Source organism: Ostrea edulis, chromosome 1, assembly GCF_947568905.1.
Source record: "Ostrea edulis chromosome 1, xbOstEdul1.1, whole genome shotgun sequence".
NCBI lineage: Eukaryota > Metazoa > Mollusca > Bivalvia > Ostreida > Ostreidae > Ostrea > Ostrea edulis.
In genome coordinates, this window is record NC_079164.1 from 78,449,388 (window position 1) to 78,473,087 (window position 23,700).

The 23,700-nt window shown below is 34.1% G+C and overlaps 1 protein-coding gene and 1 long non-coding RNA gene across 9 annotated transcripts in view; one reads left to right on the forward strand and one right to left on the reverse strand.

Moving 5' to 3' along the window:
- LOC125680041 (pleckstrin homology domain-containing family G member 5-like) overlaps positions 1-23,700 on the forward strand; it is an 82,271-nt gene that overhangs the window by 35,260 nt on the left and 23,311 nt on the right. For 4 of the 8 annotated variants that reach the window (XM_056161737.1, XM_056161739.1, XM_056161728.1 and 1 more), the window contains exons 8-10: positions 1,427-1,563; positions 15,493-15,566; positions 23,230-23,403. In XM_056161737.1, coding sequence (XP_056017712.1) covers positions 1,427-1,563; positions 15,493-15,566; positions 23,230-23,403 — 385 coding nt within the window. Of the gene's footprint in view, positions 1-1,426; positions 1,564-15,492; positions 15,567-17,820; positions 17,974-23,229; positions 23,404-23,700 lie in introns of all 8 variants that reach the window. The other 4 variants (XM_056161734.1, XM_056161736.1, XM_048919488.2 and 1 more) reach the window with 2 other exon arrangements.
- LOC130053949 (uncharacterized) lies at positions 21,771-23,398 on the reverse strand. Its single transcript, XR_008802175.1, has 2 exons — positions 23,218-23,398; positions 21,771-21,899 (listed from the first exon to the last, which is right to left on the reverse strand). It is a non-coding gene; the product is annotated as an uncharacterized LOC130053949 (long non-coding RNA).

Sequence of the window (23,700 nt, forward strand, 5' to 3'; positions counted from 1 at the left end):
AATGAACCTTCAGTGTGAGTAGCTGATATATGTGTATGTGAACCTTCAGTGTGAGTAGCTTACATCTGTGTGTGTGTGTGTGTGTGTGTGTGTGAACCTTCAGTGTGAGAAGCTTACATCTGTATGTGTGAACCTTCAGTGTGAGTAGCTTACATCTGTGTGTGTGTGTGTGTGTGAACCTTCAGTGTGAATAACTTACATCTGTGTATGTGAACCTTCAGTGTGAGTAGCTTACATCTGTGTATGTGAACCTTCAGTGTGAGTAGCTTATATATGTGTATGTGAACCTTCAGTGTGAGTAGCTTACATCTGTGTATGTGAACCTTCAGTGTGAGTAGCTTACATATGTGTATGTGAACCTTCAGTGTGAGTAGCTTACATCTGTGTGTGTGAACCTTCAGTGTGTCACTGAGTAGCTTACATCTTTGTATTTGTATGTGACCCTTTCCTTCAGTGTGAGTAGCTTACACATGTGTGTGAACCTTCAGTGTGAGTAGCTTACATCTGTGTGTATGAACCTTCAGTGTGAGTAGCTTACACATGTGTGTGAACCTTCAGTGTGAGTAGCTTACATCTGTATGTGTGAACCTTCAGTGTGAGTAGCTTAAATCTTTATGTATGAACCTTCAGTGTGAGTAGCTTACACCTATATGTGTGTGTGTGTGTGAATGAACCTTCAGTGTGAGTAGCTTACACATGTGTGTGAACCTTCAGTGTGAGTAGCTTACATCTGTGTGTGTGTGTGTGTGTGAACCTTCAGTGTGAGTAGCTTACATCTGTATGTGTGAACCTTCAGTGTGAGTAGCTTACATCTGTGTATGTGTGAACCTTAAGGGTGAGTTGATGTGTAACTGTCTCCAATTATCACCTGTTGTCAGTTTTAATCAACAATGTGAGGATTGCTCGAAAAGTGTTAATGGTAAGTGATAGTACTAATTTGAAATTAACTTTGTCTATACCGAAAAACATCTCAGAAGAGGGAAACCTTCACTCTGGAAATAAGCTTTGAATAGAAATGCAGTGACTGTAAGAGGTATTATATATCTTCATCAAATTTTGAAGAATTATTCACTGCATGTTGAATTTGCATGACTTTAATTTCTGCGAATATAGGGAATTTAAATTCCTGCTACACAGTACCAACACACCCGGCACTTGTTTGTTAGGAGGATCTATCTGTAAACTGTTTTCGTCTTTCTTGTTTTTCTATTAAATCTGGGTTGATATTTAGCAAAGATATGCAATAATAATATTGGTAATTTTCTTTATGTGTTGTTTTGTAGAATTAAAACACAATTGGTCATTTATATATATGTTTACACGTGCACTAGCAATATGGACACAGAAAGACTCTCAGACATTTTAGATTAGATTAAGCCCAGTATGCCATGCTATTAATTTGCTGGATATAAATTAAATTTTTCAGGGCAGCCATACAGTCCATTCTAGAAAGGCGGGGTATGGACATCAATCGAATTAATGTGTTTGTGGAGGCCTCCAAAACTCCTTTACCTCTGGACTGTGAGTCTTTCCTGCTGGGAGGAAACACCCTCAACATCAAAGGTAAGAGATACTGGTAACTTTACCTCCACAGACATGTGTCTTATAGGTGAAAGCTTTATGATGAAATGATTGTTTAAACTCTTCATGGCTGTAGATGGGGGTTCATATTTTCGCTCTATAAATTAAAGATTAAATGATATTTCGTTCAGGAAATGTTTGGTTTAAAAGGTAAATACTGAAATTGACCACACCTGCCCATACTTCCACCAAACAAAATGAATGCCAATTCAGAAATCATATTGTTGATTTTGAACTAAATGTATGAGAAAAGAGTTGAAGACACACTAAGAGGGTAGTGATTATTGGCAGGTACCGTTAATCAGCACAGAATAATGTTTTGAGGAAGATAACACTAAATGAATTTTATTTTAAATTTGAGAAGTATCTCTCAGTACCCTAGAAAAGTTACAGTGTGAACTCTTGAATTCTGTCAGTTTTGATATATATTTGAAGAATTATTCCCTTGCTCAATCCTGTGTGCAATTTGCAAAAGTTATAACTTCCAAAATATTAAAAGCTTAAAATCATGTTAAATATGCATGATATACAGGCTTAGTCAAAGTAATATCATTATAACATTTTATGCACACACAACCATCATATGCATAGCCATTTAGTACTGGAAAATGGTACTTTTTCTCAGTTAGTTTGCATGCAGGTACTGATAAGTGATGATAGAACATTGTTTAAAGCAAATTATTTTTACATTGATATATATTTTAAAGATTTTAAAACTATAGGTGATAAAGAAACAGTGATAATTGGTAACAACCCCCCCCCCCCCCCCCCCCCCCCCCCCCCCCCCCCCCCCCCAACCTCAACACTGACACACACAGACACAACCCTATGAAGAGCACCCCTAACGTTGAATACAAATAACTGAATTGCATTGAAATTTATGTGGTAATACCACACAGTTGGCTGTTCTTGACAAGAGGAAATTGTTAGAAAACAGAAAAAGTTCTGATTTATGCATATTAAAGACAGCATATAGATGTTAAAATTTTTGAATATTTGAACTGTCTGTTGTTGATACTGAATTCATATGTGGATTATTTTGAACAAATTCTGTTACAAATTAGTCATATGTATGTGTATATTTGATGAAGTTGAAACCTAAATGTGTAGGTATTTTGGGGTGATATAAACAATGAAGGCATGGAGTATTTTGTATAATTTTATTATCCCCTACCTTTGTTGTCTTCACATCTCCCACAACACAAACAATCTAGAGACACTCATTTCTTATATACAGTTACCATATTTCTGTCTTATGATAAAACTTTTTTATTTAAGTACGGGCTATTACATCAAGTCTAAAGATCACTTACTGGTTACGACAATGAGAGAGAAAAAGTTTATTACCAACAAACTGTTCATAAATATAGATATGACAATCTTTTTCTTGCATAACTTTTATTGATTGCCAAATAGTGCACTCGTGAATGTGCGGTGGCTACCAAATAGAAGCTCAATCAGCTTCGCAGTCTGGTATGTTGTGTTTCAATTAAACTTGCACGTCACTCAGAATTTTTTTTTCACAAAGGACATATTAATTTAACACTTGAATTCATCTTCATAATTAAGTCATTAACATGTCCCAGTTTGACTGTGTCCTTTTCTAGAATGTCAGCAGGTGCAGTGACATGTATTTTCCATCTTCTGAATTCAAAAAGTGATTTGCTTCTCTCAGTTATCAAGTGGTATGGTAAACCATAGATAAGAACCAATGGTTGCTAAAGAAAAGGACAGTTTAATGCTAAAGTTCAAAGAAATGGCATGTCATTGGAAAATTAGAACAAATGCGTATTAAACATGAGAATCAAACAAAGATATTGGAAGCTAGCCATATTTACATGCAAAATTCCATACACAGTCAGAATGTGTGTCTGACAAATGGAAGAAGTTGAACTTCTACAAGATTAACTTATTTGGTCATAAATAGACAGCAACTGCAAATAATGGTTGATGAAAGAGGACTTCAGTACATAAAAATCCAGCACTGCTGTTTTAGCTCGAGTGGACAGAATTATTGTGTTTCTAGGGGCTATCTTTAATGGTGATTGATTTGGAGTTTGACCTCTCGTTACTGGGCCATTACATGTCTATTGATACTCTAGTCCTCAACAATCACTTGATCAATATAACAATTTATTATGGTAAATAAATACACAAAGCTAAATGATAATTTAATTTACTGACATTACCATGAATATTGATACTGTATTATTCATTATTAACCAGCTTTGGAGAAGTACAATTATGCATGCTGTTTGTCTCCAGGGATGTTGCTGAAGCAAACGGGAGTGTAAATATTTCAGAATTTTGTATATTATTTCAAATTACGCTGTGAAAAATATTCTGTAAACAAATATGGATTTTGCAGCACTCCTTATTTTGACCTGTAATGCAAGATTTGGCCAATACTCTTTTGTTGAGTAAGGGTTGGAGTGTTATGGCAAAGAGAGATCATGTTAAATAGAATTTATTTGACATTTAATCAAGAATTTGATAGGCCAAAGATTGGAAAATCCACTCGAAAATGGTTGGATGATGTTTTTGCTATGATATTTCTGTGATTTCTCCAGTGCAATTTTTATACTCTTTGAACCGCTAGCTGACTGAAAACAGAAGGAGAGCATTTTTTGCTACAGTACATAGAACATGGGAAAGCATGATGAATTCATCTCTCTAAGAGTATTTTTATTCATCGGATTACTTGCTTGTTTGAAACTGTAGCTGCCTGGCCAATCAAACTCTTTAGACTGTGGAGGTCAAACTATCATATTCTTAAGACCACTGGGCTATGAAGGACTGTGTTACATCAGATCACCAGGCTGGCTATCTGACCAATCACATCTTGATGACCTCATTTTTTTTAGATCTGGTTTGTCTCCAGATGGGCCTTAAAGGGAAATAGTAAAATCAAGAAATAGTTAGGGACAGTCATTGAAATTTCAACTGCTTTGTTTAAGGTCATCCTGTATGTGGTGTTTTAGATTCAGATATAGATACATCAGCATTCATTTTTCTTGTCATACATTCTGTCTACCAGCCCTGCAATCCAGACTTTCAGCTTGTTCAGTTATGGTTGCACAGCATGGACTGCAAGGTTTGTTAATTTTGTTATACAATACTTCATTGCTAATGTATATAGTGGAATGATTGTCACACTATGAAGACATGATGTCAGAACCTGTGTATGTAAGTCATCACATTGAATGAAGAGCACAGATGGTGCAGGTTGATGGGTTGCTGTAATCCAAAATTTCCTTTTTTTACAAATTTTTCTATTGATTTTTACTTCACTTGAACAAATACCAAAGTTTAATGAGAATTTAACGAATTCGTACATATTGTGAATCATATTGTCTCTGCGGGAATTTTTTTTTTTTTTTTTTTTATTTGATAAAAAAATGAAGCTTCCAATTAATATAATTAGAGATTTTATAAAGACCAAATTAGGCATTATATTTTGTGTATTTGGTTTGTTCAAGAGCCATAAATTACTGCCATACATTCGAAATAGGAATGCTGAAGGTGTGAATTTAACTAGGAGACCTGACAGACCAGTGATACCACTGGTGTCCTAAGGGCTGGGGTTGTCAAATATTTGTTCTTTTGTCCATCTTCATAGATAATCATCTGTTTTACATCGGTCACGTGCTGAATAATTGAAAGTTTTACATACAGTCGAGACAGTTAAGCAAGACTTCTGGTACACATCTGTTTAATGAGGGAGAAAGACCTGCAGACTAGGTATTGTGTCTTCCTCTGTCCTGTGACATATCTAAATGTACTGATCTAGACCTCGGTAGATGACCCAGTCAGCAAGATGGTGATTTTGCAGTAAAATTTGAAAAAAAGGTTAAGGATTGTCAAATGCTGGACACACCTCCCTGGCTTTTATGCTGAATTTTTATGGATGGTAGACCTGGTCAGATGACAATGAACATTCTAAGGACCAATTTTTGGTGAATTTCAACATTTGTGCTGAATTTCATTTGTACTAAACAGAACTGTGTACCATTTGGTAGTACATTGTATTAGGCTGTGTTGAATGTCAACCTTGAGTTGTGGGTGCTATATACACTAAACCGAATGATAATATGTAGCTTGTGGTTTACCAAATTATGGAAATTTTTGACAATGATGTATATTCTTGTACAACAGTAGAGGTCCTCTTGATAAACTTGACTATCGGAAAGATTCCTTCTCTTGGATATTTGTTTTTTTTAAGCTCCAATTGTTCAGACCTTTTTTAAAGACATCATGACCTCAGCAGTCATTGCCAGCCTTCAGAAAAACTCATTGTGAAGGAATTTTGTTTTAAAAAGTGAGCGTGTTATGCAATGCTTGTGGTTTGGAGAGAAAACCGTATTGTGCCTGAACTTTATGCCGCTTCAATGACTGTTTTTACCAAGGACTGGTTGTGTTGAAACAATAGTGTATAGTCACCCATAACTAGTGTGTCTCTTATCAACAAATACCAATTGGAAATCTGATATTGGAACAAAAGATATCAAGGTTGACATATACATTGAACACCTATTTATACCTTGCTTAGTGGCTAGTTCAGTGATCTTGAGAAATGCTGTGTATTTACTTTTTTGTATGTAGTGCAGATTTGAATACATGATACAAATCCCCCAGCCTTAGAAAAAAGCCTGAGACTGATTGCAAGTTCTGGAGGGTAATACTCTCAGCCATCACGGAGTAAGCTTTAAATTTAACATCTTTTTAAGAGATGGACCAGCAATATATTCTTTTGACCTTGTCTAGTGAAGATGAAGAATTCGTGTGATCTAAATGACTTAGTGATACTTTGATTTATACCAGCAATCCCTTAGTGACTCTGTCCTATTCTTTAAGTCTGATACAGCCAAATCCCCACTTTTTACACTGGGATAAGACAAGGGAACTGTTCATAAGTCCATTAGATTAAATTCAGGAAGGCTAATGGAAGCAGCAAGGCAGCACTTCATCCTACAGGCTGGAAGACACTTTCATAACCGTCATGTTTCTTGCCCAGGTAAGAGAAAGACTGGACACATTCTCACAATACCTAGTATTTCTTGCCCAGGTAAGAGAAAGACTGGACACATTCTCACAATACCTATAGTATTTCTTGCCCAGGTAAGAGAAAGACTGGACACATTCTCACAATACCTAGTATTTCTTGCCCAGGTAAGAGAAAGACTGGACACATTCTCACAATAAAAAAATATGTTAGTGCTGATTTGATTTGAACATATTTTATTGCATAAATATGATATACAAAAGGTTCAAACACAAGTCCTAATGACTTGGATTATCACCTAGTGTTATTCTCTACGATTGAATATAAACTATTTGTGTTGCATATGATACATTTCGACACCACTTAATTGTCTTGGGCATAATCAGCTTCTTTGTCACTTGTGCTAACATTATCCCTTAGAAATTTTGCAAATGATATTTTCATTCTCTTCTGAAGCAAGGATATTCATGACATACTGGTCGAAATTATAGTTGTCTGAACTGATCATTCATTTTGCAATTATGAACACATTCTTTTTCATGACATATCATTTATTATTATATAAGAAAGGAGAAACCACAAAAATATTTTGTTTTGAAAATATTCTCTCTCTTTTTCTCTGAAAGCTGTTTCTTCTGATTGCCGATGAATTTTTACTAAAGCAAAACTGTATGGTGTGTATGATATGTAAAGTTTTAGGGACTATTTTTCAGTGAATCTTGATTTTTCGGCCCATTTGTGTATTTAGGTCCCTTCCAATATTTCATTGATATATAGATGTTCCTTAAACATAAAGTAACGAACAACTACAATGTATTTTCCATCTCTGGGTATCAATGTGGGAAATTTTACCACTCTAGGGGTTTCCACATTTACATATAGTTCTGTGCTTTGTTGCGATTTTGATATAGATAACATGTACAGTCATCAATACATCACTAGTTTCAAAAAGATATTTTGTCAATGCAACGTTTTCTCAATTTTGTGAATTTGAAATTAAATTAACTTAAATTCTAATGCTGAGGAAAGAAATTGTTATTTGCTTCAGTTGTTGCCTCGTCACAATCGCATTTTTGGTTTATCAAAATTCAGAAATCGGATTGCATGTTTACTGACAATGTCCTTCAATCTGGCCGGGGGTGGGGGAAATCCATGTTCGCTGGGTTAATTTCCTTCAATCTGGCCGGGGGTGGGGCAAATCCATGTTCGCTGGGTTAATTTCCTTCAATCTGGCCAAAGGGGGGAATCCATGTTTGCTGTGTTAATTGGCTGGGGGTGGGGAAAATCCATGTTCACTGGATTAATTGAGCCAATGTTCATCAACTCATAAAAATACTCTTTTAAATTGTTATGACTTTTACCATCTGTTGTACTATGGTAAGGCATTTTGTTAAGTTTAATAAAGACTGGTGCTCACTCTTTAGTTTGTGTATCAGACCCTCTAGACCCTACCTCCACCTCAGTCAAATCCTGTCCTAGAGGTTATAAAACTTTTTGAGCACGTTTTCATACTCAAACTCTGTGCTCTAAATCGTATTCATGCTCAAAAGTGAAGATTATAAAACTGTTATAAAATCATTCTCATACTCAAATGAAGTACATGCTCAAGATTTTTCGAGTATGCTGGGAGCTTGCTCAGAGTTGTACTCAAAACAAACATGGCTGAGTTTGAGAATGAGTACAGTAGAAGTTTTATTACCCCCAGGCCAGTGTTCCAATTTTCAGTTGAGTGGACTACAACGATACAGATTTATGTAAAGTGCTTTGTCTGAGAACATTAAAAATCAAGTGATCCCACCTGAAACTAGCAAACTATTGGTTGCTCGCAGAAGCTGTAAGATATCTGAGCCACTCAGCCCACCTTATTCATACATTGTGTGGAATAATCATAGTCTGAAATAAAATTCACCCACATAGCATCATTCATTGCCACAGACTGCTTTATATACTACTGTCTGTGAGACGTCTTTTCCTATTTGCATTGCAGAAAAGGACTGAGTTAATCTGCTGACTGTTTAGTGTCTGTGAGAAAACTGATAACACGGCAAATTAATGCAAGTAACAGCTTTAGTATATAATGAGCGTCATAATGCTACACTTTTTGTGCGTTTGACAGAAAATCTTTTAAATGTACACTGAAATAAATCGGGGGAAATACAGTGTCACCCGAAATAACCATAACCACTTTAAAATAGCTGGGGTTGATCAGTCATTTTGGGAGGGACCAGTCGTATTAAGCAATAGATTTTGACGTCCACTAGACCAGAAATAGCTTGATCTGTTCGACTAATCAGTTATGCTTGTAAATCAATTGATTAAGACATAACACATGTTCTTTGACTCTCAGTTTTTTATTTGGATACTAGTGTCACTCGCATGCTGTATAGTATTTAAGACTTATATACACAAAGACTGCAGTATATTGATCAATATTGTCTGGTGTTAACGTACTATCGGGATCACAGTATCCTACTAAATCTGCAGGATCATCGCTGTTTGATGTTTGCTGCATCCTCAGCAGGAACTTTCAGTTTTAGGTCCTTTTGTGTGGCTGAATTGGACTGATTAATTGGAACTCGCCCACACAGTTTCTGAATGCTGGGATTTCAGGATACAATACCAAGCTATCTATTCTCACTGTATTGAATTTTCAGAACTGATTTTTCAGTAGCAGTGCTGATTAGATTGTATAGTGCCGACTGCTCAACATACTTGTACTAAGTTAAAGGTACTTGACAATTGATTTACCGTTGTATAAGATCTCCTGTTGGTAATACATTTTGTCAACAGAAGAGTGCAAATAATGACAAAATTCTTCTGCGGCCAGGAACACAGTTCTGTAGGTCAGCCATTATTATTTGATTATTTCTGTTCCGTTAGAGTCAATTTTACGGGTCAGCTATGCTGATCAGAGACTTTTGACAACAATTCCTGAACAGGTATTGAATGTTCCAAAGGAATTCTGGTGATTTTCTAGCTGTTTTGTGCCCCTCAGATTGCATGTGAACGTTAGATTATAGAGCACAGGGAGGATTTTTAAATTGTCATGTGCAATAGGATTTTCCAACGAGCAGACTTCTTAAAGAGATATTACATTATGTGGCAAACAACGCTTCCCAAGAGAATCTAGTATTTGATAATGGTGTATATCAGGATGTTCAGAAAATATAACCATGCTAGGAGAGTTAAAGGAATGAGATAGCTCATAATGGAGGAACCATAATCATATTAATAAGAAGTTTTTAATCTTGACTGGATTATTAACATTTTTGGAGAAGAAGATGAACCCTTCTTCTAAGCAACGGAGACGATCCAGAGCCAGCAGAAAGTCCGAATCGGATTTATTCAGACCAACATATTTTGCTAATGTGGCAGAAGAGTTATTTGGTTGGAAAGGTATGCAAAAAAATTGGTTATATGTAATTCCAAAAAACAACAAGCTGATATTTTTAAAAAGCTGAATTCAATGTCTTTGACAGTGGAATGCTGTATTAGTTATTTCCATTGTTTGTGCCAAGGGGAAAATTGATTTTGAAATTACCTTGATCATAATGAAACAAACAAATCACTCTAAAGCCAATCATTGCTGGAAAAATCTATCATGGTGTTTTTTTCTTCATAAATTTCTTTTTGCTCATGTGGAGTGGGTTGGTGAAAATTTAAAGAATCATTGATGTGTGAATATCAACTTATAGTTATGTGATAAGGTATATGTATCTGTATTGTATACCTGTATGAAAATGTCACTTTAGACACTGCCAACAAATATCCATATATAGACCAGTCTTGCAGTGAGGGAAAAATCAATAAACAGGTGATATACTTTCCATAGATCTGCAGGTAGCTGTAAACTGTTGAAAATATAATTATAAATCCCTAGAAATGACAAATACCTCAAACCATATTCTTTATCAATCTTTAGACAGGATTGATGATAATGAAACAAGATACTGTTAGAAAAGAATACTATACTGTTGAACCAAAGTGGAAAGGTGTTAATTAGATAATATAAAGATAGGGAAGTGGGCAGGTCTATGGTTCATGAGGGAGAGTGACAAGCGATAAAGTTCCCTGCTACATGTACCTAGAGCTAAGACTCAAAAAGTAATAAATTTAGATTAAAGGCGCTGAATCCTCTTAGCATATTTCAAGTTGGCCTAATTTGTTGGCTGAGCACAATTTGCGAATGATTGAGACAGTATCTGGAATGTTGAATATGTTCTATTATGCAATAAAAGTATAGTCCTTATAGTCCTACCATAAAGATGTACAGTTCATTGAAAATCAGGGTCATAATTTGTGTGTTCTAAAATGGCTTTGTTATCAGTCTTTAGTAAATCTTGAATATATTTAAGTGAACTAGAAACGCTGTGTTGCCTTACAGTGTCGTGTACTTTGCGTATGATTGGGGGATTTGTGTCATGTTTGAAGTGCGTACTGGACTGAACTGTTTTCCGATGAAGTTTTAAATTACCAGAAAATTTATCACAGGAAATTTTCTCAGAATTTGAAATTTGGAGACTTTTAAATTCATTCTCCTTTTTTTCTTCTCCGTGCCCAGAAAGACGATGATGGAGATACCCTGCATGGCTGTATCTTGCAATGCACCTTTTGAAGTATCATTTTTTTTAATTCAAAGCTTTGGACAAATAATGTTCTTTTAGATTAAATCTAAATCACACCATGATTTTTAGCCAAAAAATGCGGGGTTCTTTGTTGTAAAATCATGATGATCACAGCTTTATTTTGCACAATTGATTTTCATTGATTTTTCCAGGTTATTTCATTTGTTAAAAGTGCGTGTGAAGTGATGAAAGCTTTTACACTGCAATCTGTGCAGATTGATAAAAAATAAAATGACAAATTACGTAGATACATGTACATCGTAGAAGAATCCAATGGCCATCAAAACTTGTGCCAATAATTTTTTTTTTTGCATGTGAAACCTGAGGAGATATTGAACTATACTGAAATAGTACTATTATATGTCTGATCAGCACTGGCAGTGTGTAGAGGTTACTGAATGATGCTTTTTCATTCCACAAGATTGGCTCAACTTCTAAGATATCAGAACACATGATATACATGTATGTACATTTCATGTATTACGAGATGGATGGGGAAGTTTTCAGATGAAAGAGGTAGAGCTGTATATTTTTCATACCATTTGATATTTACATGAACTCAATAAGCTGGTGCATTAGGACACATTGCAGTGAACTTGATGAAAAGATCAGCTTAAATGATAATGAGCTGCAAACTGATGTTGAGAAATGTTTGCCCTTTTTTGGGGATTCTGTACACATGTCTGCAGTGGCCATGAAATGCTGAAGAAAAATAATGTCTCTTAGCTAAGGGACTATGTTACACAAGCTGGTAGCACATTGGTTTAGTTAACCTTCAATGATTGCATTAATAACCTGTGGACCCTGCTGATAAGCGAGCAATATAGGTCTTGGATTCCTAAATTGTGTGTGCTCTAACTTGCCATAAATACAAAGTTATGGCTTCCTATTGGCCCCTTGTGTTACCTAGGAAAACTACCACCCATCCAATATTGAGAATGAAAAAGCAAGGGAATAGTGTATGTTTTATGTAACACAGGCATCGGAAAATCAAAATTCAACATTGTACTACCTTATTCTCAAGTTCAAATAGCAGAAAGTAGAATATTTGCACTGTGTTTTCATGAAATATCTGCATTACTTGATCAAAGGATTGTGGTGTTCAGATTCATGGAAATCAACTCATTCTATTCAAATTCTCACTTTGCACTTGGTTTTATGTAAAGTCAATATTGATGGAGCATTAAAATATGACCACGTGTGACTGTTTCAGGTCTCTTTTCTGGATTGGCTTTCAGCTGTTGCATACTTGTTAGGACTATATTCATGACAAGAAGCCTGCTGGACAACAGCATTTGATGTTGAATTTCATTTTTTGTAATATCGGTTTTATTAGCCTTTTCAAAGGCTTAGCAACTGAAGGACTATCTCCAGTGTTTCTGTGGTACTGCTTATGTGACAAGTGACCTTGTTAGAATAGCATAATACACCATTCAGCGGTTATCCTAAGCAGTTAACACCAAAGATTATCAGCTTTAAGCAGAAATTTAAATGGAATGAAATTAAATTAGAATATTTTATGTCTACCTTTGAAAGGTGTCCAGAAAATTTGGTATGTAGTTGTCAAATAAACACACAGCTTTATAGGTAAACTGTGGTCAGTGTTTGGTGATAAGAAACCATTCCTAGGGGATTACGATCCAATCACAGAAGGGGCGTTGGCCTGAGTATACCCTCGTGAATGACAGATGACCCTGGAAGTGATCAAAGCCACGGTGACCTTCAAAATAATCACAATTTTGGAGAATGTGCTGAGTTTGATGTCAAATTTCTGCCTCTTGCTTAAGACCCCCACTTGCACACCGCAGATGTATATCAGATGTTGAGGGAAAATAATAAATTGAAATCTATTAACTTGTTAAGTGCTTTTGGAGAGGAGATACCTGCGTATATATGGAGCTGTATTTGCCTTGTCCTGAGTATACTCAATGATGGATGACTGTTTAATAAGGTTCTAAAACTTTTTGACATGACATGAAAATATTGACAGTGCAAGGTGATTCTTGATTATACATACATATAGTCTTGAGTATATTTAGACTCTGCAAAGGTTAATGCTTGCAATGCAGTGATGTGTAAGAAATGAGACTTTTGGAATTGAAATAACCTGTGTGAGAAGCTTTGATATTCAAAACTGGATGAAAAAATATTAATTTTCAAGTGTTAAGCATATTGAATTGTATTGTTGGAATTTGGACATAAAAATTGAATGTTCTAAATGAGCTATTCACAGAGATTCACAAAACTGCCCTTGAACTGTTGTTTACTACTTTATTGGCAGTATATAAGTTAATTTACATGGATAAAAAATGAGATTTTGAGCTGAAATGATGTTCAGCACTTCAATCTTATGCCGGCTTTCCTGCTGAGAAGATCGTCAATTTTTAAATGAACACATGGTGAAGATTGTGTACAGTTCTGTAATTTTGAAATTTATTGATGTCAGATATTTTAGTTTTAAACCTCGCTCTACCTCTGGATGAAGGTGAATCGTGTGGGCTGTGCAACAAGACGTACACACCTGAAGATTGAATTGTCACCTTCTTAATATGATAAGGCCATTTAGATATGGAGACTTTGCTTTTACCTGATCAAACCAACACAAGATTTAGCAGACCTCATAAGCGGACAAATACACATTACACTCTATAACAAAATGTTTGCAGAAAGTGTTGACTATTTCTTTCATTAAAAAGAGGATTGTTCTTCCTTTAAACTGAGGAACATGGCATTTGGATTCCGTCGGAGATCAGTCTGTGGTAAGAATTGTTAGCAGGAATGAGATTATGTTTTTTGTTGGAATTACAGATTATACAGTAGGACCTGCAGAGCAGAACACCAATTCAAATTATCCTGATTTACTCTCACCTGCTCTTCATAGAAGTGTTAATATGGGAGTTATCAGGAGGTTACAGAGGTCATTTGTGAAGATAAAGGATTTTTTGTTTTTAAAATATTTTACAGTTAACTCTATATATTGCTGTATGTCATTTGCAATGTCATAAGTACATCAATACAAATACTTGCTACACCCCAAATTTTGTTACCCTTAAGATCCTGAAAGTTCAAGGAAATGGTAACTCTTCTTTGTTAGACAGTTTATTCTGTCTCAAAAACTTTGAACCTGACTGATTACTTTGCAAATGCAATTTATTTTGAGCTTCATGCACCTAGCAAGGAATTGATGCCCCACAAAGTAACAATAAATTGCGTACAGTGATCAAAATATGAAAAAAAGTATTAATTTCAGAAGTGGAAACTGCAGGCCAATAACTTATCACTTTAATAATAGTCAACCAGTATAATTAATATGTCACAGTAAATTTCTTTGCTCATTTTATAACTTCTGCTACCAATTCAAAAACTTCTAATACACTGTCTTCATAGATTTTGACATTGCTGTTTAAATCTGTGGCTTTGCTCTGTTTGTTGTGGATGTGAATAGCTATTGTCACCCCCAGCAGAATATTTATCTGCCATAATAAGGTCTATTATGAAAGACCATCCATAAAATCAAGCCTTCTTTTGTGTACACTAAGTTAAGAAGGTTTTAGTACAAACATTTTATTTTATTGATCTGTGTTTATTTTTCCCCGAGTCAGCAGTTTTAGGGGTAACTGAGAGGGACCAGTAGAAATCCGTTGGCATCACGACTAGTACTTGGCTTGGGTTTACGCCTCCTCTGTTTTCACATGGTGCTTAATATTACAAGAGAATCAGACATAGAACTGCGTTGCGTAACTGAAATTTCTCATCAGTAGTTGGTGTGGTAACTAGAAAAATCTATATACACAGGCTATGTATCATATCCCATGCCCAGATAGAAGTAGATTATTATACTGTCAGATTATGTAATGCTTATTAGATTGTATGATTTTATGTGAGAACTGATTCTACATCTCAATAAAATGCTGTCATTTGAGTTGATTGTTAACTCTCATATTACCATGTTGCATTTGATTGTCGTAGTATTTTAAAATACTATACAAATTAAGAGTACATAGTATTTAATGTTTCGCCACATTGCTTTTTCCAAACGGTTTCAGTGACTTCCCCACGTGTTACTGCTGCAGTTCAAATCTTGCAGGCTTGAGCTTTAATTTGGCAATTCCAGAGATATTTGCTAAAAGCCTCAGTGAATCCCTTGCATACTAAATGATTTGTTATGATATGTTCAAGTTCATTTATTCGCTCAAACCACATTATATTTGGTACATGACAACAGACTTTAATTAAATATATTGAATACAAATTGAGCACAAGTATTTTTGATTTTATTTGCAGAGAAGGACTTCGAAGGAGGATCGGGCAAGTCTCGACCAAACAGCGGTACAAAAAGCAGTAAAAAGAACTCAGGGGTATGTAACTCATATGAAGAGTGCTTGCCCTTTCTCATTTGCTATGCATCTTGTTTTTTAATTCATTTATTTTCATTACTTTGATACTTGGTATTTCTGGTTTTCTTGCATACTGGTTTAGGGAGATTTTCTATAGGAGACTGTATTTTTATTTTGAATGCAATGTTCAGATTTTTTTTGTATGTTCTGGCTTACATGTGCATGAATTTGTTTCAATTTTCATTAGTTCTATTACTGGATAATTTTTTCTTGGAAATAGATTTTTATTTTTATCTTCTATAGTTTTGAATTGAAAATGTTTTTCCTAGTAATATGATAAGTGTAGCAAAAATTTTAAAAACTTCCTAAAAGAAAAAAATTCAATTTGGTATTTATGAGGACAAATAGTTTGTACATCTGTATGCAAGTGGATCATTCAATAAATTTTCTATAGCGATCTTCTGAGAATTCAGTCATAGTTAAACCACAGGACTATGGAGCAAAATGTCATTGACTTCTTGTAAAACCTCAGACCAAAACAAAATATCAAATCATCTGACAACTGAATTAAAAATTTAATCTAACATGAAGTTTCTATGGCACAGTGTCAAGAAATGGTTTTAAAAATGAATGGCCATCTATTTACATATACTAAGACCAATGTTTTATTGGGGATAATTGAAATTTTAGATGAAACTTTCAAGTTACTCAACATTTAGATCTATCTGCATCAGAATAATCACTATATAGCACTTCATGTAAATGATCTCATGGAAAATACTGCAGTACATGCAATGGGTCTTAAAAGGAGACCATTTTGAATTTATTGTGTTAAGTATCTGTGTGGTACATGGACACATAGGGAGCACTGTCCATCATTATGTTTGTCTGAATTGAAACTCCTGCTCTTACACAAATGGTCAAAACTTTCTTGCTGCATCACTTCATGAATATTCATGGGAATATTCATCCTGGTGAGGTGGAAATGATGGACTCTTTATAATAGATCACATTCCTTGGTTAATTTAAAAAACAGACTACACATTTTCTGCAAATTTCTTGTTTTAAAAATATTTGTTCATTAAAGTAAACAGAAATATAAATGCTGAGACATTGTAAGGATGCCATTTTTATTGCAGATTTGAGACACATTTTATAATTTTTGCCTTTTATTTCTTGAGCTTTAAACCATTAAATGACTGAATAAGTTAAAGTTCCTTAATATGAACTTGTGATAAGATTGTAAGTTTTTCATTGTTGTTTTAGATTATAAATTGTATATTATATCAAATGGTATGTGAACTTTTTGTAAGAAATTCACAAACCTGAACAAATAATCAATCAGAACAAAAACAAACTAATAATTCAAAAACATTGTACATATTCTTGTAGAGAAGGGACTCCATTTTGAGGGTAAATTATTTACAGAAGAAATGTTAATTCATACTGTATTTCAGTGTCCTAGTGTCTAGGTGTATGTAGCAAAATGTTGTACCTGGGTGTCCTTAATACTGAATTCAAGGTTTATGGTATATATACTTGTATATTGCAATATATCCCAAACAAAAATCATCATCAACTTTGATCAGAAATTTAGTTTTCATCAGGAAAAGGATTCATATATAATATAGCTTATTAAATTTTTAGTTAGAGGTTATCAATTCAGACTGTTAGTTTTTGTTCTAATTTTTTAGTTGTAAGTTGATACTTGGTATTTTTTCCCTTTGGATAAAGCATGTACTTAACACCTGAGACGCATAAGTGGCAGCATGTTTGTTGGTGTGTAACAGCACATGGAAATAAATGCATGTTAGCGGGTATTAAATCATGGCATTTTTGCAGCTGACTGCATGAGGCTTATGTTTTGGATTTTTAATTATTTCCCCCTATTTTGGAACTTATTTTCTTTAATATGATTTTTATTTTCACCCCTACATTTGTTCTTAATAAAAATTTAATATAAAAACATTAGATATGACTTGTTTTACTGATGAATATAAGTTTATCAAACTGATTTGAATAATTGTTATTTTTATATTTTAAAAAATGCAGATGAATAATGTTCATGCAGTATATTGTGGAATTGACCAGAATGTTTAAGCAAGCTTAACAAATTTTAAAAGATGCAACAGCGATAAATGTGCAACGTCGGCGTAACACTAACACTGAATTCATAAAAAGCGAAGCTGTGTTCTCTTTATAAGCTTGTTACTTACATATCTTGTCTATGTCAATTTCTTGCTGAATGTTATGTGTTTCCTTGGTTACCATATAGATGGGACGACGAGAATCTCTGTTTGGGCGTGTGCCACCAGTGGTTGAACCACCGTCGGTAAAACAACGTAGAAATTCCCTGTCTATACCATTTTTTTCTCACCCCACACCCAAACAGGGTGACGGGCCAAGGTTGCTTGACGACTATCAGTCTGTAAGTGCAGTTGTCATGGTAACGCATGCCACCTTGACAACTATTAATGCCAATCTATTGCATCAGATTGATTTCTTCTAGATATGTAACCAATATATATCACCTTTTATATGTTGCCTTGTTCAAAGCTTTATGAGTTATTCCCCTTTTCACATAGTGTATGCATTGTGTGTACAACAAGCATTCAATAGAATATCACAGCAGAAAGGGTCTTGACTTCAAATTCCTTAAAAAGGCATTTGGATTTAAGAAGAATAGATCTGTGTACTTTGGAGCACATAAATTATCAGTAAATTACTATAACCTGTCTTGGAGGGAAATTTTCTTGAATGAATATGTACACAGATTCATGAATTAATTCTTACAAATTAATGAAATAGGGTGTATATTTGATCATGGGATATTTACAGGTAACCTTTTAATTACACCGCACAGTACCTGCAACATTCTTCTTGACATGATACAATATAGGATACACTGTCACTTGAAATGATAGGATACTTACTCGAAAGGATACTCACTTGATACGATAGGATACTCACTCGATATGATAAGATACTCACTCGATACGATAAGATACACACACGATACGATAGGATACTCACTTGATACGATAGGATACTCACTCAATATGATAGATCATACATGACTCACTCAAAATGATAGGATACTCACTCGATACAATATGATACTCACTCGATACGATAGGATGCTCACTCGATACGATAGGAATATGCTCACTCGATACGATAGGATGCTCACTTGATACGATAGGATACTCACTCAATATGATAGGATGCTCACTTGATACGATAGGATACTCACTTGATACAATTGGATACTCACTCAATATGATAGGATGCTCACTCGATACGATAGGATGCTTACTCAATATGATAGGATACTCACTCAATATGATAGGATGCTCACTTGATACGATAGGATACTCACTTGATACAATTGGATACTCACTCAATATGATAGGATACTCACTCGATACGATAGGATGCTTACTCAATATGATATGATACTCACTCAATATGATACGATACTCACTCGATACGATAGGAATATGTTCACTCGATACGATAGGATACTCACTCGATATGATATGATACTCACTCGATACGATAGGATGCTCACTTGATACGATAGGATACTCACTCGATACGATAGGAATATGCTCACTCGATACGATAGGATGTTCGATGCACATGGGATACACAATCTTCATTCAAAATGCAGAACAGGAAAAAACTATTTTCATGGTACACTCATAAGGTGATAATCGATCTTTACGATACACACAGATACTGATAGAATACATGATGGATATTTTATCATGTAGAAAAATTGTGTAATTAATAAAATTTGTCTATTAATGGAATTATATGAATTTAGATAGTCATTCTTGGAAATTTAGAGGTATCGATAGAATGATACAAGCTCTCAGTTATTTTACCGTATATGATATATATATATTTTTTTAATCTGGTATTTCTTATTAAGATATTGATGTATTTGTCTAATACATTTGTATCTTTTTTTCTAACTGACATGTTTCTTGGAAAATATTAGCCATACATTTAGAAATTCCAAAAAAAAGAAATAGTAGTTCTTAATTTTCATAGATATGATTAATTTCAATCTTAGCATGTTTGATTGGATAATTATTATGCATCAAATCGCAGCAAAATTTATTCTCTAAAATCTCTTATATACAAACAAAACACCTTTTTATCACTCCAGAAAAAGTAAAAAATAATTCCTACAAAACAAGTGAGACTTGAGACGTTGTATCACTCTTTCGATGGTGAAATTATACTTCATATAAGACTGCTTTTAATGAGATGCGTTAATGAGCCATTAGATAAACTTTTGGTGTAGTGACCTACCTTAAATAAATATAGTTTGATAAATTGTTCGGATGAATTGTGTAATGATTAATTATAACTTTGATTTATTCACCGTTTCCAATGTTTCTGTAATTTTCTAAAAGCACAGAAACACAGATAAGTCTATGATTTTAGTGAATATGATTCATGTATTAGTTTTGATACTATGAAATTACACAATTCCAAGTCATGGCACTAAAAGCACGAAATCCAACCTATCTGTGAAGTTTCTCATAAAATATCAATTTATTGTTATCATAAAAATTTGTAGTATGTTCATAAGTGATAATGTGTATTTTTTAAAATTATAGGCTCATGATTTTGGCATTCCCCTAAAATCTGCTAATTGCCTTGCAGGGCTGAGGTTGTTCTGCAATTAAATTCTATTTTTTTTTTATTTGTGACATAAGGTGACTTTAAATATTATGTGTGAATGTATTATAAAGTAAACTACCGTAACGTGTCTTGTATTATTTCGTTTTTCATCCTTGACTCTTTAGGATTGACATTGGATTTATTTATGCAGCGGATGTTTAATACAGAAATTAACCTCCGAATGTATAAGTTAAACGGAAAACACAATGACTGATAAACAGAAAACGTTATAAATACAAACCATAACACACACAATATGACACATACAATATGATAGGACACTTGCACAATACAATACACATACAATATGATAGGACACTAGCACAATATGATACACATACGATATGATAGGACACTTTCATGATATGATATGGGAATTACATGACAGAATTATCAAGAATAACATTGCTCCTGCAGTACTCCACATCTGTCTGTAATTTTTTATTACCAATATGCTAATAATTTTTCAATTAAATACATAAATCATGTTTTTTTTTCAAATAATGAAATTTGATCACTAATATTAGATTTGAATTATTAGTTTCATGTAAGGAATATAATTGCCAATACATATTTGCTTTGGGAACATTTGTATGAATGGAGGGAGATTTCATATTATGGCTTGATGTGGTTTTTGTAAGTAGATTTATTTCATTATGTAGCACTGGTGATCTAGTGTCTGTATGAAGGTTAACTCAATCTGATGCAATAAGCTAATTTTTACACGTTCAAGCAATTTCTTGCATGTTACTTTTTGCTTTTTTTTTTCTCTTCCATACCTATCATGCATTTGCGCTGCACATTATGCTCTTTTACTAATGCTGTAATACACGAGATCTGCGCATCATTGGCAATGCTTCATTGTTTGCACTATATCTAACACAACACCGATGCTGTCAGAAAACATGGGACGAGAGTTGTAGACTACGGAAATCCCTATCTATAGAAGAGAAAACCCAAATATAGACGTTTTATTGTCAACTTTATTGATAAAACCCAGTATGGGCAGAGATATTCCACACTTTTATTAATGTGATGTATGTACATATAAGTACAGTGTCTGAGAGAATTAAAAATTAACTATCATGGTCTACCAACTCATCACTGTAAATTCAATATGGAGTATGCTCCAACATGTACTCCCACAATGACCAGGTAGGATGTATCCTGTAGTACCCTCATACATTATTAGTATAATTAGTATAAACAGTCTGCAGTAATACATTGGGTTGATCAAATCCACATAAGAGGCAAAGCTTAGTATATATGGGCTTGTTCAAACCAATTACATATTTCTCTAGAAATGTGTTCAGCTAATTAATGAACTGTGTATTTTAAATTTTATTATCAATTAACTTATTACTGTAATTTCTTATATTTTGTGGAGGACCAGTAGTAAAAATCTACCCACTCTGGTTCGTTCTCACCCCAATTGTTTAGATTGTAAAGAAAACAATGGAGACAGTCGTGTCATGAATAAAGGGACACTACTCTAATTCTGAAAAGAAACACATTGCAAAACACCAGTGAATTTTTTACAATTTATTACAAATGTTTTGTAAATTTTCACAAGTATCTGCCCTATTGTTCTCTACATAGAAGTATAGCTGGCAGTCACGAGTCCAGTGAGGGAGTGGTACAGTATTCTAATTGGAGCTGAAATAAAGGGATACTATAGGATATAATAGGGTCATTGAAGTTGAATATTGGCATGTGTTGGGTGTAAAAATGTGTGAGCAAGCTTAATTTTTTTTTTTTACACCCAGCAAGTGCTGATACATGTATAGATTTACCAATATTAGTTCATTTAAACTCATTTATCATTTAGCTAAAACATATATCATTTCTTTTGTAGTTTTGTTGATAATTTATTTGTTTTCTCGTCAGGAATAGAAACTGAAGCATTATTGGCACTGGTATGCAACATATGATTTTAACATTCACCCAATTGGATAAATCATTTCCAGTGATTTTTTTTTTTTAAATTCTGCATGTTTTCTTAAGTCTTAAGCAGTAAATCAGAAATGAACTGTATAAACAAGAATTAATTGATGATGCTTAATAGATAAACTATAAAAATTGGCTACCAGAGCCTCCCACATGATCTTTGTTCTCAGCCAGTGTAATAATGTCAACTTGTACCAGGAAGTTTTTTTTTTGGGTGCAGATCCTACTGATTTACAAAAAGTTTCAGTCATAGCCTAGATATTAGATGGCAGAATTATCTTGAATTCAGGAATTTTATTCACCAAACAAATTATTAGTTATATAATCAATCCCAAATAAAAGTCTGATCCCGAGTGGCAATCTTTCTGTATTAAGGCCAGAACTAGCAGATACAGGGTACTCCCGGTATACAGATATATTATCTCTTTGATAACTCGGACAGCTGTCACACAGTAGAAGAAGAATGAGCTGAATATTATGAATGCATTTCAACATAAATGTTTTATGGTTGTCAAATAGATCACTTTCAAGGAAACATTGTAGAAAAGTGAGTAGATTATGTGGTATCTCAGGTCACAGATTGATTTTAGTTTATTATGTGCATCTGTATTTCAATGTATGTATAATAGTTTCTGTGTGTTTATGTATTTCTAAACTACTAGTATATATACAGTGTATAGAATATTAATCACCCTGTATCAGTTATTACAACCTTGCCTATTTTCCCTTGTCACGTTTTTTTTCTTTGCTGAATAGAAATATGATATTGCTTATAAAGAATACAGGTGTATAGAGGATAAATATAACCACCTTCATATGTTAGTACATCTTTAATTTCTAAGTATGACTCAGATTGACTCAGGTGAATCGTTTTAGTATTAAACATGTAAACTTAGTAATAAAAAAAATCCAGAGCTTTTATTAACCTTTGGACATTTTAATTGAATTATTTTCAGTATTTTGAATTACAATTCTCGAAAGGAAATGAATATAAAAGAAAAATTGTGTGTAAACTATAGTCAGGTACGTTGTACTATAGGTGGGAAGTCTTCGGAGTCGACGAGGGATCAACCTCTCCATCGACGACATGACACCCATTCCGCAGACTCTCTCATCCTCCGTCAGTCCACAAGGAACCATCTCTTTTAACGAGGGTCGCAGAATCAAAGATCGCAGCAAACTCACCAATCTCTTCAGTCCTGCAGGATCTAAGGTAAGCAATAGAGGTATCATCTAGATGGCTATGAGATTTGATACCACACTTTCACTGTCCTCTTCAGAAATGTTTTCATTTGCCAAAAAGAGGCATACAGGGGGCGGTATAATGCCGTTTCGTGGGATGATGGGAACTGATCTGTGACATTTTTTATTCATTATGTCGTCTGGTTATGTCATCTACTCATTGAAACAATTTTTAATAAGGATGATCAACAAAATGATATATGAATGAAAATATTGTTTAAATGGAAAAATGGTTTGAAAATTTATAGACAAATTTGAGAGCTCTGCT